The sequence below is a fragment of the Epinephelus lanceolatus genome, chromosome 24 (assembly GCF_041903045.1).
Source record: "Epinephelus lanceolatus isolate andai-2023 chromosome 24, ASM4190304v1, whole genome shotgun sequence".
Lineage (NCBI taxonomy): Eukaryota > Metazoa > Chordata > Actinopteri > Perciformes > Serranidae > Epinephelus > Epinephelus lanceolatus.
The window spans coordinates 19,143,629-19,162,771 of NC_135757.1; the positions used below are offsets into that span (position 1 = coordinate 19,143,629).

General features: G+C 42.8%; 1 protein-coding gene across 1 annotated transcript in view; it reads right to left on the reverse strand.

Annotated features, from left to right (window-relative positions):
• The window catches only part of filip1l (filamin A interacting protein 1-like), a 107,601-nt gene that overhangs the window by 51,536 nt on the left and 36,922 nt on the right, over positions 1-19,143 (reverse strand). The window contains exons 2-4 of the mRNA XM_033615693.2: positions 17,169-17,514; positions 15,961-16,134; positions 15,684-15,862 (exon numbers count right to left, since the gene is read on the reverse strand). Coding sequence (XP_033471584.1) covers positions 15,684-15,862; positions 15,961-16,134; positions 17,169-17,504 — 689 coding nt within the window. The 5' untranslated portion in view covers positions 17,505-17,514. The remainder of the gene's footprint in view (positions 1-15,683; positions 15,863-15,960; positions 16,135-17,168; positions 17,515-19,143) is intronic.

Sequence of the window (19,143 nt, forward strand, 5' to 3'; positions counted from 1 at the left end):
AAGCTTCAAGTAATGAACCCTTTTTCGAAACAATTGGCTCAAGTGGTTCAGTGCTTCACAAAAGCTTCATTTGCCCATCACTAGTTATTGACCGAGAATATCCGGTTAACGCGACCCCTGATCATCACCATGTTTCTTTTCCTAATCCTTACCTACATAACTTTACGTTAAGTAGGTAACTGTACGTAAAGTACACATCATTCATGGGGCGCTGAATCGCTAGATACCATACAAACTGTTGTATGAAGATATGTTGCTAATTTATATGCTCATTTGCTGCAGGCACATACACTGCTCCATGTAGCTGCATGCTAACACCAGGACACATGTTATCTTATTAAACCAGATTTCAGACCATATTCTTCCTGGAACATGTGCAGTTGTGAAGATTTCGGTTTAGTGGTGATTATTCACTGTAGAAAGTCCAGCTATACTCCGTTACAGTCATTCTCCAGCTGCAAGTACACTGCTACATGTAGCTAAATGTTAACGTCAAGGAAACATGTAATCTTGGTTGCAGATGTAGGTTTAGAAGCTTTTATGAGTGATTTTTCAGGTTAGAAAGTGCCTGTTACAGTCATTCCCCAGCTGCAGTGAGTGCAGAGATGCTGATATACAGAAGACCTGTAAACACTGACCAGTCAGAGTAGACTGGGCTTTTTCAAGAGGGGGCTTAAAGAGACAGGTGCTTAAAAGGACACAAGTGTTCCAGCACAGACAGTATGAGGATAATAAGGTGTTTTTTGAGCATTAAAGCATGTAAACATGTGCTAGTACAAATCCAAAATACAAATATGAACCTGAAAATGAGTGTAGTAGGTCCCCTCTAACCCGGCCCCATACATTAAACCTGAGGCTTTCACCCCTGTGAAGGAAAAATGCTCATAAATACTGCTTTGATTTCTTCGTCAACGTTAATGCAGAAAGTGAGCCTTTGTGTGGGAAGACACCTTCTGCACTCCTCTGACTTTGAAACAAGAAATTTATGTAATAGGTTTCTTCAAATTAGTCCAACAACCAGCAAAAAACTGAACCAGAGAATATGATCTTCTTTTCTCACACTCATTACCTGAACTGCAACATAAATAGCACACAATGTTTAAGTTCTATTTTAGGCTCTCTGTCCTTTTATGACATGTTGGAAAAAGTTTGGAAAAGTACAAGCAGCAAGTCTTGCGTCCTTGTGGTCGGTGAGGTCTAATCGCTGCATTCTGCCAGGAAGATGTAATCTCACTATGCCATGCAATGACGACTCTCTGGGCCTAATCACCACCTAGTTTGCAGATGTAGTGGAGTCGCTCTTTGACAGTTTCTCACACACACACACACACACACACACACACAATATAAGGTAAGGGTGCACACATCAAGATACGCTTTCAAGTGAGTGGTATCTGTTTTATGTTAACTGCCTTTTGTCTTCGAAGTTCTATTGATGCAACACTACCAACAGCACATCTGCAGTGCAGAGTCACTCTGCATCTGTGAGCGTTGGTGCACCGTGTCTCTAACTCTTTAAAGATTTACCTTCATATTTTGTCTATGAGATAACTCCTTAAAGTGACAGACAGGAGGCCTGCATTGTTGTGTTCACAAGGCCATGCACAAACAAGAACAAAACAAACCACCTGACAACTAGTTTATTCCAATATATTAGGAAAGGCTTTGCTCAAGGGCACTGCAATCCACATACCAAAACAGACACTAGATCCACTTCTTTCACCTTTGAACAAACAACGCCCTTATTTACCTTCAAAATCTTTGACAACACAAGAGAAGTTCATGTCTCTGATCATGCAAATTTTGCGTATTCACACTGTCGCTTAAGAGGAAAGACTATAATTTCTCAAATATCATCATTTGGTGCAAAAAACAGTCATGCTTTTTCAATTTTCTTCTTATTAATTACAACAAAAAAGTGAATGCATGGTCTGTTTTGCTTCAAAGCGTTTTATGAAAGCTCTCCAAACCCAAATATTTCAAATGCAAGTTTTGTTATCAGAGTATCATTCTTCACTCTTAAAATCGATCTTAGACTGATGAAAACATAGTTTTTCCAAATCAATCACTCTGCAGCCAGAGTCACTGTCTTACAGTTTTGTGCAGTTCAACAGCTTTCAAGTGAAAGAAAAGGAGGATAAGTTGCCTTGTCTTCATACTGTCAACTTTGTTCCAGTCGATTCAGACAAATGAGCCTGAGGTTGAGGAGACTGTGGAGCAATCTGCTCGTTATCTGGCCAAAGCAGAAAAGGGAGTGTTGGCTGACCAGCCTGAATTAGGTCAGTAGCCACTCAGTTTTTCCTACGATGTGGGAGTGATAGTGACGAGCGTCTAGATACACAAATAATGGTGGTGCAAAGCAGGAAAGCCAATTCTGCAGAGTATGGACTCATCTGTCCTTTGATGCACCCAACCCATCAATATCAGTAGATCGTAACCCAAAATCTAAAAGTTTTAATATAATTTTGCTCATGATGTCAACTGTGCTGTGGGACAGTAAATATAGTGCACATCATAGAGAGCAGGGAGTGATTTTGGATGCAGCCATTCTTAACTTGGCTCTGTAGGGTTCCAACTGTGAAGCCGATCAGTGCTCAGACTGAACAACAGAGGAACAATCAGATTCAGGTTTCTTTACCTTGTCGCCTCACCACTCTGTGACTGCAGGAGCTGAGAAGATAGATAATGATGCTAAGCTGAGAGTTTTTTAATCAAATAAGTTATTAATGGCACTGTTTAATTGCTAATCAATTGATTAAAAAGACAAATACTTCCTAGGTTGCGAGTCATCTTTTATGTTGTTTGAACTATAAAATGTGATTTGTATTACATTAGCTACTATTTTAGTCAATTACACAGCTTGTGATTTAGCAAGAATTGACTTTATCATTGGTAACTAAAGTTATTGTGACTATTTAAAAAAAAAAAAATTACAGCAATTAAGGTCAACGTTTTGCTGCCAAAAAAAAAATGCCCTTAAGTAGACAAGTAAAGTAGAGGTACTTGAGGAAAGGAACATAGTAATGCCATGTGGGAATACAAAATCAGTGTGCAAATTTTCCCCGTGAAAACTATGCACACCAAGTCTGGTGCAAATTATCTATGTTGCATTTTTGTCAAATGGTAAAACAAAATTCATCCTAAATAGTGCCGGTGTCCAATCGACACAACATAAACATATCCAGAAAGATAAAATATGCGTGCTAGTGTTTTGCAAGTGCACTGTCACTGCATCCTGGACATAGCACCCAGGATGATTGTGATTGGTTTGTAGAAATACAAACAACCCCTGTACTACTATAGAATGATAATGGGTGCTTCCAGACCTTTTTCTATTGCTGGCACCGTACTGTGGAGAAAGTTCTGGCTACATGAGACTATATATGACCTGTATGTGTGCGTAAATCTGTTGAAATCAAGTCCCATGGACTGAAAGCCCATTTCTCCTACAACCCAATATCCCAAAAACAAACGTCCATTGTTCTGAAGGCCTGTTTCTCCAGAAATACACACTCCTTGCAGTTAGGTTGAGTTTCCAAGCGGCGTTTGAGCCAACAAACCTGCTTTTCCAGCAACTTCTGTGCCACCAAACGTGGGTGTTTTAAGCCAGAACACGATCTTTTCCTCGCCATAACAAAGTAGTTTTTCCTGCCTAAACCTATCTACACATTCACTACAGCGCTGTTGACAAATGTAACGTATCCGTGGTTTACAGAATCTGCTGCTTCGGTTGTCCAAGTGCCAGGAGTGCGTAATTTTGGTGTATGGGCGTTTTTTTTGGGGGGATAACAGGCTGTCGGAACAATGGGCAGCCCCCATGCAAGCATTCATAAGGACCCCCAAAATCAATGTCTGTAAATTTCGATGCAAATTTTTCCGATGAAAATCAATGCATTGTGGGAAAACAGCTGCACAAATTCTTGGAACTTTCTTGGAGTGATTGTCATAAAAAGATCATCACATCATTTTGGGCAACTGAGTCACCATGACGTCAACAGATACCACAATAATTGTTGTTCTGCAAAGTCTTTGTTTCCTTGTGTGTTGCCCTTCTCTTTCTGGATTTAATTCACCCATAAATTCAGTGTTAAGTTGCACATTTGTCAAATTAAGTAGAGGACATTCTCATAAAGTTTCGCCAAGCAAAGTGTTAAAAACTCTTAAGCTTCTTGAGGAAATGACGCTATTGGCGGAATGTGCTTCCAAAGAGTGCAAAGAGGTGGCTGCATGTCATATGTGTGCTTAGAGGGTGTCGCTGAATGTGACATATTTGTGTGATTCCTGACTTCAACATGGGGGCACGCTGGTGGGGCTTCATAGTGCAAATATCCAAGTGGCGTCATACACAGTAGACAGCTCGCAGAGTAGCTCTCCTTCCCATAAAAGGAGGCATTTGACACAGAGCTTCAAAAAACGTGTACTTTCCTGTGCCGATACTTAATAAACAGGGCTTTTTTTCCTGGAAGTTTAGAATATCTCATAGTTTGAAACTGACCAGACAATTTCTCCTAATACATATCTCATCTTCTCATTTATCATATCAGAAGTTTGAAGCTGGCTTTGAGCAGGAATGTGTAACACACACCCGGCTGAAACATTTCTGGGAGGAATACAGGTGTGCTTCTCCTCAGAGTCAGGAAAGACGTAACAGCCTCAGCAATCACACGTCAACTCCGGTTGATGAATGAGGCCAATATCTGTTTCAGGAGGACTGATAATATCTTACCAAGGCATGGTGAAGACAGATCCTGCTCATGCATGCAGTGGAATATGTGTATATACAGCAAAACAGCTGCTTGACAACTTCCTAAAACACTGTATAACTTTTTATCCCCTGCAAAGTTCACAACCTGCCTCTGAGGTGAACCTGCAGAGACAGGAACAGTGATAATTAATAACCAAAAATCCCAGATTGTAAAAAAAATCAAAACCGCTGTGTTCTGTTTCAAAGAACAGGGCAGGTCTGGATAATAAGCATCTCAGCGATGGTGAGGACATTGCTGAAGAATGTTCTCGATCTGATCCACATGAGTGATGTCACCACCGCTGCAGTTAAGTCAACCAGATGGCATGAAGACATATTGTGTGCCCTGCAAATCATTACGACGAGGAAGGTCATGTGGTGTCACGTTAGCAGCTACTGTGCCTCTTATCAACAGTGAAAAACTGATTATAGCTTACTGTGCCATTAAATTACGTCAACACACTTTTGTTTCATATCATCTGCGGGCTGTTTTCCCATCGCGCAGCTTTGTTTCTATGGCAAGATCACAACTATTGAACTTCCCCGTGAAGGCCTCCACACATTGTGCAAGCGTCAGGACTAATAAAATACAGAAAATGACAAATTCAAGATTTTTGTGGGAAAGTGCACACATCTTATTAGTGTGAATCATGAAATGTTGGTGAAATAGAGTGACGTCCAACACCCGCAGACATCTGATTTCAATGATGCACGTATGCTTTAGCTGTCATGTAGCCCGGGATCAGATTGGCAATAATATAGCCCAGTTTAAGACCATGCAGTGAAGATATTATTACAAAATAACAAACTCTGCGGGAACTGCCACTTATGTACAATTTGGTCAGTGTTACATTTTTGTTGAGACTCAAAGACACTTACAACTTTGGCTGACCTGTACAGGATTTTGATGTTGATATTGGAGAGTTAGAAAAATCTGGGAACAATATAATGACAAATACATGAACACTTAACATAAACAAACAATAGTAACCATGACATGTATTGAGCAAGACAGTTTACAGCCGTCATTGCTCGTTAATGGTCAAACTAAAGACTATTTTACTGTTTTTAAAAAACATCAAACATATCTTTGGCAGTCCTGTACTGCAGTTTTGTGATATTTTTTTAGCCAACTAATGAACAGGTATCGACATATCTGAAATCCAGTAAGCTAATATTGGTGCATTGATTGACTGGGCTGATCAGGTGCCACTTAAAAAGGATTCCATGTCTATTTGTTGCCATCATCACAGATTACTGCCTTTATGTGGACATGAATGGTGAAAAGAAGCGTAAATAGGTGAAAGAATCCAGTGTTATAAGTATCTAATTCCAAGCACTTTTCACCTTTAATACTCCAGTTGTTATCTTTATGATTTTGTGTTAATATTTATGATGTGTAGCTGCCAAATTTAAACACAGAAACAACAGCATCAGCAGCAAGTAAGACTTCCATCAAAAAACCTGGATTCAGCAACATGAGAGGTTTTGCCTCTCTTCTCTCTTTGGTATAAAATGATCCCAGACCAGCTGGCTTGGTAAACATGAGGGTGCTGTGTGCATTTTACTGCCATGACATCACAAGAGTTGTATGTATCCAAGTTCATGTTTCATGCCTCTTGCTGTCATCTAGAAGCATCAACATATGAGGCTGCCTGGTGGAGCTTTAAATGGTAAAGATAGCAGGAGGCTCATATTTCAGCGCTGTCTCTCTGGGTTCAGTGCGTCACACGACAACATTAGCTGAACTCCTCACACATACGTCAGTCAGTGCGTTCCGAACGTGAGCCGGGATTTAAGTTTTGTTACGCTTTGCATGAAATCAGAGGATACAGATGGTCATAAAGTTCATTTCTTTGCAAAAGAACAAAGGCGAGCAAATCGCCTGTATGCAGCGTGCGCGTATATCTGTGCGCTGAAGTCATGTTTAAAGTAACATCTGTTGATGGTTAGGATGCCGCTCTTGCTCTCACACCCCTGCTGCTCCTGCAGTACCCGGCGTGCGATGAGGTCATCACTCATGAACGGCTGCTTCCATCGCTAGTTAATCAGAGGGGAGCCAGGTTCATCCCCCAACCCCCTGCCCTGATTTACATGCTTTTTAGGGCTTCCAGGGAGAAGGTCAGTCAGCAGTCAGAGGCATCCTGCTATGATGAAAGGTCAGAATAAAAAAGGCAGCAGGAGATGAGGAGTTTATAAATGTAGAGGGTGAGTGTGTGTGCTTTTAAAGAGGGACTTCCCAAAGTCCATTCCCAAATCCTACAGTACATTACCCCAGGATGTAATCACAACTTTCCAGGACCCAGTAAAAGGAAATGGTTACATCCAGCTAAAATGCATCATACTAGAATGCATTAACGAGAGGGAAATTAAAGCCCGGTGCAATGTGGTGCCTCTCATGCTGTCCATGTCCAGCCATGGCAGCCGGCCTCAAAACAGAGAGCTGTTTCAGTTCTCCTCAAACAAGTGATAAGTGGCTTTTGCTTTTCAAAGTCAAAGCTATTTTTTGGGGTTTGCAGTTTTGCTAACCCTCTGTAATAATGTTTTGGAAGGAGTGCAGAGCAGAACAGAAGCCACTGAACAAACTCTGGGTTTTGTGCTCAGGCAAAGGACTGAAATGTCGTTTACTCAAGCTCCTCAGGGAATCTCTGTTTCTTCCTGCTCAAGGCAGTCTTGATGACATGTCTACCTCTACAACTTTAGGGGATCAATGGACTGTTATATGACAGAAATATATCCTTGTTAAAACTTTTTTTTGTGGCCAGCACTGGAAGTTTTAACAGCACAGGGTACAGACACAATCTTATTGGCTGCTGGATGAGCAGTAACCTCCGGGCCTGAGAAATGAGGCCAATGCCAACAAAGAGCTGCAGTTTCATAAATGACCACTCAAGGCTTGCTCCCAAAGCAATCAATTCCCACAGACCCCCATGTTAGAATGCCCAAAAAACATGTTTACAGCCTGGTATGAAAAACAGTTTTGGTCTCTCCAGCTCATATCCCCTGTATGACCACTGTACAGGGGTGAATTTCTATATAACTCACCTGTTTGAATGTTATCAAGGCTTAAAGTAATGTGTAATTAAGGGCATGGTTGCTTTAAGTGACAGTAGGTGCCAGCTGATGACAAAATGGTTACTACATTGACAGTGTTGGACAGGTAACATGACTATGGCATAACCCTAGATTAGCTGTTGCTATTAAAGCTAATGAAAGTCTACTAAAAATGTCATGTTCAGCGTTAGGTTGTACTAAAGGATCGTTAATTGGCCAAAATACATGGGACACGGTAGCAGCAGCAGGTGCATTAGGGTAGCACCACCCTCTTGTCCAAATGTGATCACCTCTGGCTCCAAAAATCCAAATGGTGACGGCCAAAATGCTGAACTCAAGGCTTCAAAATGGGAGTCCACAAACCAATCGGTGGCGTCACGTTGGCTACGTCCATTGTTTTTCTATCATCTATGCTACTGGACTGGAAGTTTTAAAATGAAGATTCAGCTTTCAGCTTGGGTCTGATTGTGTTACATTAAACATCAGTTGTGATCTGGGAACACAGGGACATCACTAAAACTGAGCACTATCATAACTAGTACAAACAATGGCCAGAACTGCAAAAATAAGACCCAAGTTATGATAAATATCCTCAAACTGAACACTAAAATCTACCTTAGATTTAAAGCCATGTGTAGCACCTACTCTTCAGTTTATGATTCAAAGCTGCTTGGCCCCTCATTTATGAACCCTCTCACTCAAGTGCAGCCGTGCTGTATAATGTAACTTGTAATTATCGGTGTGGCAGCACTGAAAATATAATGTCTCATGTGAGGATTGTCTGGACAAACAACTGAATGAGGTACAGTGAGAGGACACCTCCAAACACATACGTTTACCCAATAACTTTACACATGACACACACGCTCGCCTCTAGGACCGTAACACAGTACTCAGCTACATAAACAAGCCCAACCGCTGAGGGCAAATGACAACAGCAGATGCTGAACACCCCCCTCATACATTTGTACTTGCTTCTATGTACATTTACTCACACTGAAGTCTGCTGGCGAACCCGAGACTGAAAATATACACCCTCATCAACTATTTCCATGGTAATCTGGCATCTTGTTGAACACGCAGTGTGATTGATGCTTCTCAGAGCCATTAGGTTAGTTTTTCTTTTTTTCTCTTCTCCTCTCAGTCATATAAATCTTTCGCCTTTTCTCACGCGGTAATTAGCTCGACCCTGGACAGAGGCCTATTTTTCATGGCAGCCTGTCCTTCCTGACATGCCTGGTGACAAAGCGCAGACCGTCGTCACACCGTCCTGCCGGTCCAACTCAAACATCCTGCTTCACGGCTGAAGTGCAATGATGTGATGGTCCCAAATAGGTCACAGGCCGGCATCCAGCTGTGTTTCCTTTGAGAAATTAATTGCTGAGGCTGCGTGTGTGTGTGTTTTTTTATGGACGTGAGTGTGTCTGATGGGTCGTAGGTGAGTTTTTGGGTTAATGCACATACCCTCTGTGTGTGTGTGTGTGATATGTGATATTGCTGAGGAAGCAGTAAACAGAGCACTACCCAGTAACTGCGCTCTATCTGACATTTACAGAAGACATCAGACATGTTTCCACCTAAGGTCTTAAACAGGCCCTCCAAATAATTCATCCCAGACTTCTCTCACATTACGCTGTTTAATGTATCACAGTTTCACATTGGAGGCGTTAAGACAACATGCCTGTACAGTAATCTGAAATAGCTGTAATGTCTTGTAATCCTGCGTAAGGTTGGATGTTTAACACAAGCAAAGTACAATGCCTTCTAACATCACAGATGAAATTACAGCTGAGAGACACAACATGCTTCAGGCTGTTATCATGGCCTCTAAATGAATCATACACTGTTATATTTCATGGCACTTGATAGCTTAAGTGTTACCAGGATTTCTGCTATAGTGTGAAAATTGTACAGAGACTACAACCATGCTAATGTGTAGCAGCTATAATGTTAACATATTAGGAGGAGAATGTCATTAGTTTTACTGGAATTTAATCATAAACCAAAATGTTGGACAAATAAAATTGTGACTGGATGATGGCACTGGATAAAATGTTAGTGGACCACCGAGGTCATCAGGCTCCATCCTCTGTGGACCATCAATGTCTCTACAGAATTTCATGTCAGTCTATCTAAGGCAGTGGTTCCCAACTGGTCCAGCCACAGGGTCCAGATTTCCCCTTTGTCATTAGTTCAAGGTCCACACGGTTTAATATAGTCAACGTCATACTTAAGTTTGGCCATGTTGCCAAGCAAGTTTGCTGTCTCTATTAAGTGGCTGTAAGTCAGTCACCCACTGTACAGCAGCACTTGGCACTTCAAAATAAAAGCTCTGTGCTGGAAATTCATTGTACTTCAAAATAAAGAGTGTTTTTTATGAACTTAATACATTTGAGTCACTCACGTGCCATACAGAATGGAGCCATGACCCACTTCTGGACCGCGACCCACCATTTGGGAACCACTGACCTAAGGGACCGCTCACATGCTACATTTTTTGTGCCCTCAAATCCATTGTTGTCAATGTAGGCACATGGAAGGCACGCTCAAAAGCAAGAGCGAAGCCCTCATGGCATGCAAGTGTTCCCAAGCACCTCTTTTTTAGGATGCAACAGCTGCACCATGAGATAAACGAAGACCCTGATCACATAAAAACACATTGCTAGAAACACATCGCCAGCAAAACCATTTGTTTCCTGTGGTGCTCCTCTCTTGTGCCGCTCCCTCGTGCCGTGCATTGTGTTTTTCTAGCAGTTTTTCAGTGCAAGGCATGGAGTCGCACTTCTCGTCCATGTCACACTTGGCTCCAAGGCAGCCAATCGAGTACTACTGTTTATGAGCCTGTAAATGTAGTAGGAATGGTGGGAATGGATAAAGGTCACCCCATTATTCGAATGCTAATCTGTGAATGAATGCATGGAGTTTCGTAAGTAGCCAGGTGAAACCCTGGTGAATATAATGCTGTTTACTATGCCAAAAAATAGGCTAGCTAGTTCGTTAGCTCTTGAACTGTGAGAAAGCTGCGAAGTATGTTTGTGGGAAAGGTTGTCAGGCTGCTGTCTTTGAGACACAGTGAGAGAAGTCAGATGTCAGGTAACGAGGAACAAGGAACAACAGCTGGCTGATGTATTTCCTCACTTCCGTAAATATACGTCTAGGATAAATGTGTAGAAGAAGTTGATCATTGTAGTGCACGGCTAACCTGACTTGTACTTCTGTCCAACTGACAGTATTTTAGGCCCAACACTCACTTAAAGAAGACCCTAGAAGAGGATCAGCTCAGAACTTGGAATTTCTGGGAAGTAGGCTATGATACAGTGCTGTTTATGGTTGCTTAGCAACATCAGGCGCAACCTGCCTCCGTACCCTTGATAGTTAGCACAAAGTAGGCATTTTCCAGGTGGTAAAAGACACGGCATGCTCCTGGCCCCAAGATTTCAATGTTTCAATATTTCAGTCTGAACAAACATAATTCACTGACCACCTGACTCTGACATCCCTTGAGCCATGTTACTAGCATGGCAAAACATCTGTTTGTGGTCTCTGGTCAGTGTACAGGGCAGAGGATTGAGCAGAATGCAATTTTAATATATTTTTACGATCTTGGACAGTTTCAAGAATTACCACATCATAGCACATTATGAAACCACAGCATAAACAATCTGATCTTCAAGTGTCCCTCGCTCAGAGCTGCTGCCTCTGCTGGCACTGAAATGAGGACTTAGCTGAAAGATAGTTGTTCGGGGATATGGTTTTTCACTCTGCTTCACAAATATCCACAGTGCTACCATAAAGCACGGCTGTAAATGTAAAGTTTATTTGTGTATCTAAGCTCAAACCTAAATTATCTGTCGACAAACCCTTGCCTCCCTCTCTCGGTCACTGGATCATCTCCAGTAAAAATTCTTGTGCAGAGCTGTTCAATAAAAGGTGATAATAAAAGTGAAGGACCCAGTGCTGGTCATGGGAAAAACAATAATGGAATCCTTTACAGTGGTTTCTCCACTGTAATCCTGAAGAGCACTTTGATTTAATGCAAACATTACATAGGATTATTGGGACATTTTGGCAGCGCTGAATGGAGATGGATGGAGGATTTGAACAACTCTTTTACCTGCTGACAAACTGCTTTTGAGCAAGGCACTCAACTCTCAAGCTTATTCAACATCCACTATCTTCATACCCCATCTAAAAGCCATGAGGAAAGACACAGACTACTCTGTCTGCTGAAATGATTCAAGAGGCCCTCTAACACTGACATTGACTCGTAAAGACACTTGCACTGTAGGGACAGTCGAGATGACAGATACTGCTAAAATAAGAAAGCTGCATCAGTTGTAATTTTGGCTTCAGTCTGATACTGCACTTAGGGGCTGAATTCATGCGTGGTGGTGTGTGGTGTTGTCACTTGACATATTTGAGTGCTTTTTCGGTTCTGCTTGTTGGATCTTAATGGAGCATGCAGGGCATTGTCAAGGTTGGTGTATAGGAGTGTGTTGTGTAACATTGGCATTAGCTGGCAGTTAGAAATGTACTCAGGCATCAGACCCACATTATCTAGTAATATTGCACATGTTTCTTTACGTTTGAGTCATAATTTGAACATAGATCAACACCTTTCCAGTTTGAATAAACACAAGTGATGTTAGCCTCGAGTAAGGCTGTTGAAAAGCAGGAATCAAAAGTCTGATTGTCATCGCAGCCCAGTCGCCAGAAGAAAATATTGGCATTGCAAGTTCCTGTATGTTTCATACTTATCATGTCAACACTTCCAAAGTTATGTGGCTTTGACACCCAGTTGAGATGGCTGCCAAGCTGCAGAGCAATGCAGACCACTGTTCGAGACCAACAAACAACAAAACCCGTTGTTTTTTTAGTGAGACATTGGTCGCATTTCCAGCTGTGATTGTGTCCCCAAAAGTGAGTGCTTTTAGTGAGACATTGGCAGCATTTCCAGCTGTGATGTGCCACCAAAGCTAGGTGGGTTTTAGCGAGACATCAGTGACATTTCTAGAGGCAGTTGTTCCACCAAAAGCATGTCTTTTATGGCAAGACATCGGATGCATTTCTAGCTGTGATGAGCCACTGAGTGGATATTTTTTAATGAGACATTGGAGGCATTTCTAGCCATGATTGTGCCACCAAAACTGGGTATTTTAAGCTCAAACATGATCTTTTGCTAACCATTACCAAGTAGTTTTTGTGCCTAGTTATAACCACACGTCAACTGCAGCACTGTTGAAACATAAAGAAACGTAGAGTTTCAACATACAGTACAGGCCAAAAGTTTGGACACACCTTCTCATTCAATGCGTTTTCTTTATTTTCATGACTATTTACATTGTAGATTCTCACTGAAGGCATCAAAACTATGAATGAACACGTGGAGTTATGTACTTAACAAAAAAAGGTGAAATAACTGAAAACATGTTTTATATTCTAGTTTCTTCAAAATAGCCACCCTTTGCTCTGATTACTGCTTTGCACACTCTTGGCATTCTCTCGATGAGCTTCAAGAGGTAGTCACCTGAAATGGTTTTCCAACAGTCTTGAAGGAGTTCCCAGAGGTGTTTAGCACTTGTTGGCCCCTTTGCCTTCACTCTGCAGTCCAGCTCACCCCAAACCATCTCGATTGGGTTCAGGTCCGGTGACTGTGGAGGCCAGGTCATCTGCCGCAGCACTCCATCACTCTCCTTCTTGGTCAAATAGCCCTTACACAGCCTGGAGGTGTGTTTGGGGTCATTGTCCTATTGAAAAATAAATGATCGTCCAACTAAACGCAAACCGGATGGGATGGCATGTCGCTGCAGGATGCTGTGGTAGCCATGCTGGTTCAGTGTGCCTTCAATTTTGAATAAATCCCCAACAGTGTCACCAGCAAAACACCCCCACACCATCACACCTCCTCCTCCATGCTTCACAGTGGGAACCAGGCATGTGGAATCCATCCGTTCACCTTTTCTGTGTCTCACAAAGACACGGCGGTTGGAACCAAAGATCTCAAATTTGGACTCATCAGACCAAAGCACAGATTTCCACTGGTCTAATGTCCATTCCTTGTGTTTCTTGGCCCAAACAAATCTCTTCTGCTTGTTGCCTCTCCTTAGCAGTGGTTTCCTAGCAGCTATTTGACCATGAAGGCCTGATTCGCGCAGTCTCCTCTTAACAGTTGTTCTAGAGATGGGTCTGCTGCTAGAACTCTGTGTGGCATTCATCTGGTCTCTGATCTGAGCTGCTGTTAACTTGCGATTTCTGAGGCTGGTGACTCGGATGAACTTATCCTCAGAAGCAGAGCTGACTCTTGGTCTTCCTTTCCTGGGTCGGTCCTCATGTGTGCCAGTTTCGTTGTAGCGCTTGATGGTTTTTGCGACTCCACTTGGGGACACATTTAAAGTTTTTGCAATTTTCCGGACTGACTGACCTTCATTTCTTAAAGTAATGATAGCCACTCATTTTTCTTTAGTTAGCTGATTGGTTCTTGCCATAATATGAATTTTAACAGTTGTCCAATAGGGCTGTCGGCTGTGTATTAACCTGACTTCTGCACAACACAACTGATGGTCCCAACCCCATCGATAAAGCAAGAAATTCCACTAATTAACCCTGATAAGGCACACCTGTGAAGTGGAAACCATTTCAGGTGACTACCTCTTGAAGCTCATCGAGAGAATGCCAAGAGTGTGCAAAGCAGTAATCACAAAAAAAAGCATTGAATGAGAAAGTGTGTCCAAACTTTTGGCCTGTACTGTATCTGCTATATAATGTACCAACGTTTTATATCCATGGTTTGCAGAAACGCACAGTGCCAACATTTATTCTGGGGATTGGGTTAGTCATTGGCCTATTTTCTGAAGCTCATGGACTCTGAGCAACAGCATGGTAGCACAGGCAATGCAGTTGAAGGTGATCCAAAATAAGAGTTTAAGTCAGAAATCAGAAAGTATCGTCACCACATCTCTCCAAGGACAGCAGCATAAATACATTTAGACACTGCAGGGCTGAAGCAACATACTGTGTTGTATAGGCTGACCAAACGTCCTCTTTTGCCCGGACATGTCCACTTTTCACGTCCCGTCCGGGGCGTCCTGGGGGTTTTTATAAACTGATGATAATGTCCGGTTTTCCGTGTGTTTGTGTGTGTGTGTTAGAGTGCAGCACGGGCAGCATATTTCTGTCCGAACCCGAACCGAGCCCGACATTATTTAATGACCAAAGCACTGAGTTTGTGTCACACAGTGGTTACAGGCTATTTAACAGGCCGGGCGTGCGCCGTGGGTGCTCAGCTGCGGAGAGGGAGACCTACGTGTTTGAGACGGGAGCGGGAGGTGGGAGGTCCGACGCTTCTAGCCAGAGGAGAGGGAGAAATAAAACAAAATAAGATAAAATAGGAGACACCTGTCTCCCTCTTTTATTTTATTTTCAGCGTCTGATCAAGGCGGAGGCGGCGGCTGGAGGTCCGAGACTTCCAGCGAGGAGAGAGGTAGAAACAAACAGCCAATATGTGTCTGTGTGTGTTGTGTTCAGGTGTTGTCACGTAAATAACAGTGCCCAAGCAATAAACAGGACAGACAATAGGATTTTATTTATTTTTACACCGTGTGTATGTGTCCCCTATTGGGGCCTATCTGAATTTCTGTCTTTGAGAGATATTATTTTGTAATATAACTGAATTTTCTATCCATACATATAAATTTTAAATATATTAAAATTATAAGGCATCTTTGAGTAAACTGCGAGTATCATTTAAGTAGGCTATGTCGTGGCTGGCCGAGTGTCCTCTTTTTTGGAAATCAAAATATGTTCACCCTAGTGTTGTATATTGGAAGACTGGCAGCTTTACTCAGTGACTACTTGTCTGAGCTCTCACTTTAATTCGGTTACTGACCTCTCGCGCTCCTGCTCCAGCAGGTTGGTGAACTCGTCGCTCTTCTTCATGAACTCTCCGTGGTTTCTCTTCTCATCCTCCAGCTTGTACAGGGCCTGTTTGTGCGACTGCTCCACCATCAACAGCTGCTCCAGCATCCGCCGGTGTGTTTCCCTCTGCTTCTCCACTAACTTGTCCAGCTGTTGGAGGGGGCACATAGAAAACAGTCAGACACAGCCAATGAGGATGTTTTTGACTTTATATACAGTCTTTGATTGTGATTAAGAGTTGGTGTTACCTCTACCATGGGCTTCTCATAGATGTCCTCCTGGAAGTCGTCAGCCTTTCCCTGGATGGAGTCCCTCTGCAGGGACTGCAGCACCGGCTGTGGTGTAACAAAGCCATATTTGGCCTCCAGCAGGGCCAGGTCAATTTTCTCAGCCTTCAGCACTGTGATCACCTCGTCTCTGGCCTGTAATGAGGGAGGAAGGTGGACTTGGTGAGATTCAAAGTTGTAAGGCAGGATTAACAAAGCTGGATTACCTTAAAGTAGACTTCCAACATAGGGCAGCAAGACAGCAGAGATGAGTCTACACTGAACCGAATATCAGTAGAATAACCTCAAATATTGATAAGGCAATGATGACAGTGGTGATAGGTGTCATAGAGTGCGGTAGTACGGGTCTGCCACACCTATTATTAGGTTGCCATTTTCAGGCCATGAAATCAAGCCTTCTTCCAAAAAGAATGTCCACATCTTGGGAAAATGGGTCAAACACAGGACATTCACTCAGGAGACTGGGCTTCAAGTCCCATGTGAAACCAATATTTCCACCAATGCAACTTAACAAACTGGTAACAGCCACTCAGTGATCTGATAACAGCCTTCTGAACTTGCCAGTAGTTATAGCAGGCCCCTACTGACCCATATCTGTGAGGCTTACATCCACAAATAACGGTCATTTAATGGGCTGATAACATCCTGATCATCTTTGTCATCTTTCTCTAACTCAGGCTTATGTTTTAGGGGCAGAAATATACTTATGAATGGTGAAAGCAAGAAACATGAGGGGCTGTTGGGGTACGCAGGAGAAAAAAGTTTTGAAAACATTGCTTTTGAGTTTGCAGGAGAGACATTCGTTTTTTTTCTTTTATAGGATGGCATATTATCTAATCCAGTGCTGTGGAATTGAGGCTTCCATCTGCACTGTTTGTTTTTTCTTTTTGGTTTCTTTGTATCTAGTGCGTTCAGCAATAAGGCAGCCTTGTTCCTATCATACAGCGACAGTGCCAGGGGATTCCTGGATCTAGTGCTGGAATGACAGGAAGTAGCCTCAGCTGTTGGCTGTCCATTAACACAGGCTTTTAGTCCATCTTGAGTGCCCACTGCCCACTCAGCCACATTGTCTGACTATATGTCCGACTGGGGCCCATGCCATGTCTGCGGGCCTGCCTGCCCATGGCTAAATGTTCCCAGAGCTCAGTCATCTCTGCAGTTTGAATTACCTGCAGTTCTCCCTCCAGTAAGCTCAGTAGAAAGACGAGGTCATCTCGGGAAAGGTCCCTGCCCTTCTCCCTCCGACCCCCCTTTGCAGCACTGCTGGCACTGCTACTTCCACTTCCACTCCCACTCCCACTAGCACATGTGCTGTTCTTGGCCGTCTTGTGATTCCGCTGAATGGTGCCGGTGTCGTCTGGTGGCTCCCTGTGTCGGCTGCGGCGCTCAGCCCTTCCAGAGGGCTCCTCTCGCTCCGCAGATCGCTTACGTGTGTCCGCCTGCTGCTGCTGCAGCACCGGCTTGGCCTTGGTTACATCCTCCAGACTGTTGCTGCGGGACCGCATGTTCCTCTATCTGTTGAATGAATAGAAGATGGAAGGATGAGGGGTTTATTTTTGTGTGTGCTGCATGTTTATTTGTACACATATTTCCTGCAACATGTGTCTTGTTAGCGTGTTTCTAAGGGCCCAGACACCCAAACAGACATCAAAGAACTATTGACAATGAACACTGACTGTTGTGTTGCCTCATGTCACCAGTGTCTTCGCCAAAAATTTGCACTCAAACACATCACAAAGACTACAGCCATCTGCCAACTAGCACAACATTCTGCATCAGTGTGAGAAGAAATAACTCTCATAGTGGCAGGCAGCAATAGTCTGTATGTTCAAAGAGGGAAACCGGAAGAGCGACAAGATGGATCCAAAATGCTAGTTAGCTAGTTAGCACATAAAAAAACACAACCTGATGTTGAAGGAGCAAAAGGTATTTACCGTGTGCTAGTGAGCAGTAACACAAATATGAACCATTTCTGCTAAAGAGCTCAATGGCTAAAAAATATAATCTTACCTAATATAACAAGTTTGTTTGAGTCTCACACCCTCTTGACTTAGCCGTTTGTTTGCTTTTCTCACTTCTGTGCACTGAGCTGAACTGCCAATCAGGGTGATTTCTCACACCGATGGGCCCAGACACCAGTTCAATGTGCTGAATCGGCTGAAAAACAGTCGACAAAGGCCGACTAGTGCCATTGCAAAAACTAGGACAACAGGAGCTGAGTAACGGCCTGACATTGACCGTTGGTCGACCATTGGCCTGGTGTTTTCAGAGCCTTAAGTGTCCTGCATTAGTTGGACAATTTGTCAATATTTGTTTAGGTCTTGTGTATCTGTTGTATTATTTAACTTTGCATGAAGCCAAGACAGAACACCAACAACAGACTGAATACATAATGTGCCGAATTTGAATCCATGTCCTTGACTGTGAAGGGTTTAAAAGAACGAAACACTGTCAGATGCTTTTACAATGTCATGTGCAATAAATCTGCAATGTTTGTTGCATTCCAGAAGTTACTTTGTGACTGATGAAGTGTTGTAATTTACACTTTCTGGCCAGTGGATTTAAGCATTAGTTGGCATGGATGCCACTTTCACTCATCCTGCCTCTACTGGTTCACTCATAGATGTACTTTATATCCCAAACTGCCCTTAAATAAACTCTACGCATCCCAGGAAGTAAGAAAAATATACCAGACAACACAGTTAGGACAAAAATTAAAGGTCCTTGGAGTCTGTGCATGTCTAAACATAACTTTTGCTTCTTAAATGTCAGAGTGTGCAGTGGGATCTCGTCACACTGTGCTGGTGGAACCTGTTCTGTCATCATACTGTAAGAAGGCCGTAAACTAGACCCACGCACTACATCCAGGTCCACATTTGTCATCTGTATGCGCAGCAGCATGTCATCATTGCCCACCACGTTATTATTAGTCACTCAGCGGAATAGAGTCATCATCACCATGTCGTACCAGTGGCCACAAAGCACGATTATGGCGCAAATTCTCTGACAGTGCCAGAACTTTTTTGGACCCGGACCTTAAGTCCTGTCGCAACGAATTACCCAGAGCTGTCGGCCGTCATTCACGGCTGATGAATTTTCCCATAATGTGAAATTTTTGACTAGAAAAATCAGTCCGCCAGAGGA